At 38.8% G+C, this 6467-nt stretch overlaps 1 protein-coding gene across 4 annotated transcripts in view; it reads right to left on the bottom strand.

Annotated features, from left to right (window-relative positions):
• Window positions 1-1094: 1094 nt before the first annotated feature.
• Window positions 1095-6467, bottom strand: part of PAPOLG (poly(A) polymerase gamma) — a 63583-nt gene continuing 58210 nt past the window's right edge. For 3 of the 4 annotated variants that reach the window (XM_038396711.2, XM_038396710.2, XM_043511953.1), the window contains exons 20-22: window positions 3044-3103; window positions 1339-1454; window positions 1095-1188 (exon numbers count right to left, since the gene is read on the bottom strand). In XM_038396711.2, the coding sequence (XP_038252639.1) occupies window positions 1356-1454; window positions 3044-3103 (159 nt within the window). In that variant the 3' untranslated portion in view covers window positions 1095-1188; window positions 1339-1355. The remainder of the gene's footprint in view (window positions 1189-1338; window positions 1455-3043; window positions 3104-6467) is intronic. The other variant, XM_043511952.1, reaches the window with a different exon arrangement.

The raw sequence follows: 6467 nt of genomic DNA, 5'->3' as shown, positions 1-6467 counted from the left end.
TTTTAGAAGATTTGACCTACGTTAAAAAGTAGACTGAAGAAGAAACAGTAAAGTTTTTAAACTTTTCTTTTTGAAAAGATGTTCTTATAGTACATACAAAAATACACATGACTTCATTTACAAAACATTGAATTAAATAAATTACAAGAGAAATTATGTAGTCTAGGATTTGCTTTGTAGAAAATGCATTTTTCTCCTGAAACTTCACTCTATTTAACTGAGTAAGCTGTATGATGACAATTATGTTTGTTTACATGAAGATTGCAATGGTCCTAAGCCAGAGTTCCGTAACCATTGTTATTCAAAAGGAAATATTTTCAGGCATTGTATTGAAAGCAATATCTGTTTCTGCATGCCTAATCAGTGAAGAATTGTTCTGCATAACTGCAGAATGAGTAGATTGTAGTGTCACAATAGGTTTTTCCTAGTTTCAATATTTAGCTATATCTTAAGTATTTTGAGTAAGAAATTTGTTGCTGTGGGGAAATTCGTTTAATTAACCAGTGAAAACTGGAAGAAGTCCTAAGCCTGTTTCAGAACAAGATTTACAAGAATCAGATTCCATAGCATAAGACATCCCTATCATTTCAGTATCTTGGCAGATATCCTTAATTGTTGAAGTTTTATTTTTAAATTAAGGTTTGATTTCTTGGGCCTCCATGGGAGGCAGTCTGTATAACTTGGGTAGTGCCTGGCTACGTGTTAAATACCATAAAGCTATTGGCTATAGATGCTGAGCACCAGTGTGACAGATGTAGAAAAGAATGTGTGCTAAACCAGAAAAAAATTGAAGTCCACAAAATAATGTATATCTACACTATTAGGAAAGCAGAAACAAACAATACTAGGACTTTCATACACATACTTCTAACCAGAGAATGTGGCTCCAGTGACTGAAGTAAACATGTTTACATACATTCAGAAAAATGGTATCACAGGACATTTTTTTTGTATTTTTCAGAACTTTTTTCAGCTCAAGACAATGATTATAACACAAGACTTTTTAAAAAACAAGGACTGCTGTTGGAAGGGTGTTCAAAATGAGAAGTAGATCAGTCAGAAGTAGCAAATATTTAAACTAAAGGCAATTTAAAAAAAAAGGACTCAAAAGCCATGATTTTGTAGATAGTGGCTTGTCAGCAGGCGATCTTGGGAAAGCTAGAGAGTAATGGAAGTATCTTACAGCATCTGCAGGTCAAAATGCGGACAAAAATTAACAACTGGAAAAATCTCTCCAATTTGGAGACATTAACTCCATATTTTATGTGGGACAGCAACTGCAGTATAAAAGTAAAAATTGCTTATATGAACCACTAAACAAGTGCATATTATCTTTACCTGAAAAGGCACTGTAGTTACCGGTTAAGGGTCAATCTGATGGAATGTTTAATGACACGAATGTTATTTGTTGGAACAGGAGAAGATGAATCTGGTAGTTCTTTACTGGCAAGTCTCTACAATAGAGAAATTGAAACCAAGGGGGAAGGGGAAATATTTTTAAATATGCATAATGTAAACAGAAGTTGGGTAGAAAGTGAAACTGTTTCAGCAGTAAACAAGACCTACAGATTAACTTCATGACCTACCACACCAAACCAAGCAGTCTAGAATATGCTATTCCCCCCACCATAGTAATTATCTGCCAATTCTCTACTAGAAGTTAGACACTTGCAGGCAAAGTGTCTGCTTTTCACTGTGAAGAATTTTCACTATTCACGAAGATAGTACAGGGGAAGGGACATTCCCCTCCCCCCCCCCATCTTCCCTCAAGAGTTCAACTGAATTAGGCAAACCAGCATCAAGTGGCATGTTGCTAGGGTTGCCAGGTGTCTGGTCGAAAAGAGACCCTGGTGGCTCTGGAGCTGGCAGGCTCCCTACTGGGAAGCCACACAGAGCCAGGAAGTGGTGACATGTCCCTCGGCTCCTAAACTCCACATGTTGCCGCCATCCTGAAATGCCAGTTCCACAGCTCCCATTGGCCAGGAACCATGGCCAATGGGAGCTGCAGGGGCAGTGCCTACAGGCAGAGGCAGCATGAGGTAAGCACCACCCTGAGTTCACACCACTCACCCCTTTCCACACCTTAGCCCCTGCCCCAGCCTTGAGCCCCCTCCTGCACCCATACTCCCTTCCAGAGCCTGCATCATGCATCCCAATCCCTTGCCCCAGCCCTGAGCCCCCTCCTGCACCCACACTACACCCTCCCAGAGCCTGCATCTCCTCCCGTGCTCCAGCCACTTCAGTCCCAGATCAGAACTCCCTCCCATACTCCACACCCCTTGGCCCCAGCCCAGAGCCCCCTTCCGCACCCTGAACTCATTTCTGGCCCCACCCTAGAGCCGCACCCCCACCCACACCCCAACCACCTGTCCCAGCCTGGTGAAAACGAATGAATGTGGTAAGAGTCTTAATATTAAATTTCAGACTGCATATCTTGATTGGCCTAACTTTAGATCAAGAGAGCCTGAAAAAATTAGGTTTCAAAATCTGAAGTGTAATTGCTATAATTTGCTGATATTTTTGAGCATATCCAATTTTTGACATTGAAGTCCTGTATGTGATATGGAGGTTGACTAACTGCTCAGAGCACTCAGTGAAGAATGTGATTGAAGCAGATCAAAGATTCTAGTGACACTAAGAAGGCTGTTTGGAAAGAATGGGACTTTGTCTAGTTTTTTGACAGGGTTGTGAAGTTTGAATACCTGAGATGGTAGGAGAAAGATGCTTGTGTGTGCAAATGAAGTGTTTTTCAATCTTTGGCTGGATGCCTAAACCTTTTTAAGCAAGCATGGCAGTTTGGGACTTCTGTCTGTTTGAGAGTTGCTAAAGCAGCTCTCCAAAATACTACTGCACAGTGTGTAAGTGAGAATCACAGTTACCATATGTTGCCACAAGAGTTAAAGAATTATAGTAAATCAACAGAAAAGTACTTTACGCTGTCAAATAGCTAGCTTTGTGTGTAAACAAATATTACCTTAATATATGCTGGAAATATTCACTAGTTTTGCTTTATCTGTGAACATAAAGACTAGGTAGACCATACCTGTGATCTTGATGTGTCAATAGTTGGAACAGGCATGGATTCCCCTCTTCCAAGGCTATCCTAAAAACCCAAAGTATTTAAGAATAGTGTACTGAATGCATTGCAATCAAGTTCCTTTATATGAAAAGCACAAATATCAGCTAACAAATGCTTATAAATGCCGGTTATATCTATATTTCTAGTTCCAACTAACAAGAAAGCGTTTATGAAACTTTAAAAGCCTCATGACATCTATTCTTTATGTGGAAGGCATTTTGGGTCATTTTATTCTTCTGTAAAGGAGGACCTACATATGTACCCAAAGATATGAATCACAGGGTGCGCCCTCTTACGATAACAGTTTTTAGCTAGACTTTTCTTACATGAGACATATTCAGACCTTTTTCACAGGAAAAGGGAAGTGTGTTCAAAATTTGAATTTACATAAAACAGACCATTATTTGACATGGCTATTTTACATATAAATCCAGGCTCTGTGAACTTACCTAAGCAGCGCCCAGCTTCTGCCTATAGGTTGGGCTGCCTTTTTTTTTTTTTTTTTTTTTTTAAAGAAGTTGATAGAAAAAAATTAAGTTTGAAGGAGGCAAGATTTAAATTGTTTGAGCTAGAAGAGCTGAGCAAGTAACTGCTTTTTTGGTTTACTGGCATTTCTGGAAAAAAATATTTGGTTTGAGTCAACAAATTCAAAAAAGTTTTTTGCCAAACTGAAAAAGTCAATAAAAACTTTAGGTCAAAACAAAATGTTTAATTTGATCCAAAATAAAAATTTAATTTCATGGCACTTTTAAAATAAAGCAGCAAAGGAAATGATTCACAAGATGGCCAGAGGTAGTGGTTGTACCTCCCTTATACCTTTTATCCCACTGGTCAGGGCACTCAGCTGGGATGTGGGAGACTTGGATTCAATACCCGCCTCCCCAGACTTGAGTTTCCCACATTGCAGGAAAGCGCCCAAACAACTGGACCATTGCATAATCTGGGTTGGGCGTCTCAATCTCTCCATTGAAGCTGTTCCCCTTGGTATACAAAAATGTTTGAATAGTCATTGGGAAAGAGACTACAGCCAGGTGATTAGGGTACTCATCTGGAAGGGGAAGACCCAAGTTCAAGTCCCTGTTCCAATGACTATAAGAGATTGGGAGATCTGTCCCATAATATTCCATAGCCCAGTGGTATAATGCAACATGGTCATAAAAAAGGAGGCACCACCTCCTCCCACCATTTTGTGAATGGTGCCCAAGCTAAAAATTTGGCTGAAATCATTGGGCAAATTAGTGTCAAAGTTCAAATAGTTTAGAGTTGACCAAGACTGAAATTCTCATCCAATAAGCTATTTGTCCAAAAAATTTCACCCAGTTCTAGTTTTAAGTCTAGAAATAATTCAAATGCTCGGAGAGAACTAAAGTACCAGGTTACACTTTAGCTTCCCAGCAAATAATTTCTGGGTGTGATGTGTGGAGAAACAGGAAAATGGATAAAGCTTGATAAGAGCTGTAAGTAACAAACGTTTTTCTGTCTAACCGTGATTTTAACTAAAATTTATTTTCTTAGTCATGTCAAGTGGAATATCTAAGGAATTTTACTTAATTAGTTAAGAGTTAAAGTAGTTTATTCAGGATTTAAAAAAAATTGAGACGAATGCCTCAAATTATATTTTTTCCCTGTAGATTTTCTCTTTACATCATCTTGGATGCTACAGTCTTTGAATGCTGAATCCAGTCCAATTTACTAGAGTAGGATACATAGTATCAAAGCCATTTATATGGTTAGAGCTCAGGGACCAAACTATCCTCAGATACGAGTACAACTTTCATTCAAATCAATGGAAGTTGAGAGAGCATATCCGAGTCTGAACTTGACCTAGCACGAACAGTCCTTACGGAAGAAAGCGTTGCTGTTAGACTACAAAACACAAGCAAGAACCAGATGAGTTGGCCTATTCTGAGGCCCAGTAGGAACTTTCAATTACTTGAAAATTAAAGTTTACATTTTTGGAAATGTATAAACAAATTCCAAAATGTAGTGTTTTCTAGTTGTTTCTTGCCTTTCCACAAAAATGGAGGTAAAATTAGCAAAAGCTATGTTTTTTCCAGAGAAATGGAATTTATAAAAAAAAGTTAGTGCTCTGTCAATGTCAGCTGCTGATAACCTGTCCAGCAGGTTAAGTGTCTGCTCCTGAAGGCCACCTGCGCCTGAGATACTGTACAAAAAACCCCAAAACACTATACAGAAGATTAATCGTAATACAAAGACATCCTATAGCCATTTTTTCCAGTGTATTACCCCTTTTATAATTATATCAGAAGGCACATACTGCATCTGTCAACTGTGTAACATTGGACGAATGAACTACATCTACCATTTTAACTCATCTTTTGTGGTTTAATCATTAACATTTTGTAAGGAAGATTCTGTAGTTTTCTTGGTCTATTATCTGTCACTGCAAATTACAACAGATTAACCAAGCCTCACACTCCACAGAATTTTAGCTAATCCAAGCAGCTGACGAACCTTCTAAACAAATCAGTTTTGTCTATATTTTGCTGTAGTACTATCAAACACCTATACCTACTAGAAGTGGTGGGGAAAGGGATTATTCACTTCAGCCAAGATGTGCAATTAATGCTTCCTGCAATGTCAAGATTTCTCCCATCATTAATTCTATAATCCATATTTAAGATACTTAATAGCAATTATGGAGTGGAAAAGCGTGGGTTTATACACCTGCAGAAATGGAATTACTTCCTTACATCATCACTGCTGCTTGGACCAACGGAGGTTTTAAGTTTTGAAGATGACTAGCAAAACATTTGGCTTGTGTTTTTTGATAATTTGACATAGAAAAAGCCCTTTCAGGCCTTTATTTTTTTCCCCATGAAAATTAATGTTTTGCTTAGAAACTTAACATAACTAGTTATGTTTATACATTTCCAAAGTTGGGGAAAGCTGAGCAATTGAAAGTGGAGGTTATTTACCTGTAACTGGAAGTTCTTTGAGATATGTAGTCATTATCTGTATTTCACTGTGGATGGTGCATGCATACCATATGTCCAGAGCCAGAGAAAAATAGCATCTGTTAGTGCATGCATGCGGCCCAGCTCACCTCATTGCCTCCATCTGAGGGTGGACCGACTGCCTCTTAAGATCCAAAGCAGAGGGGAAGGAGGAGGACAGGTAGGGAATATAGGTAGTGACCATACATCTAAAAGAACCTCTAGTTACAGGTAAATAACCTTCTCTTTTTGAGTGATGATCCCTATTGTGTTCCACTGGGGGTGATCGACAAACAGGACTTAAGTAGGAAAAGGGTACGAGGATGTAGACAGAGGGCTGAGAGGAGTACTGTGGTCCTAAAGGAGGCATAAGCAGAAGAGTTCTGCACCAGGGCAAAGTGTCTTGCAAATGTCTGAATGGAGGCCCATGT

The sequence above is a fragment of the Dermochelys coriacea genome, chromosome 3 (genome assembly GCF_009764565.3).
Source record: "Dermochelys coriacea isolate rDerCor1 chromosome 3, rDerCor1.pri.v4, whole genome shotgun sequence".
NCBI lineage: Eukaryota > Metazoa > Chordata > Testudines > Dermochelyidae > Dermochelys > Dermochelys coriacea.
This window is presented reverse-complemented; position numbering and strand designations above follow the sequence as displayed.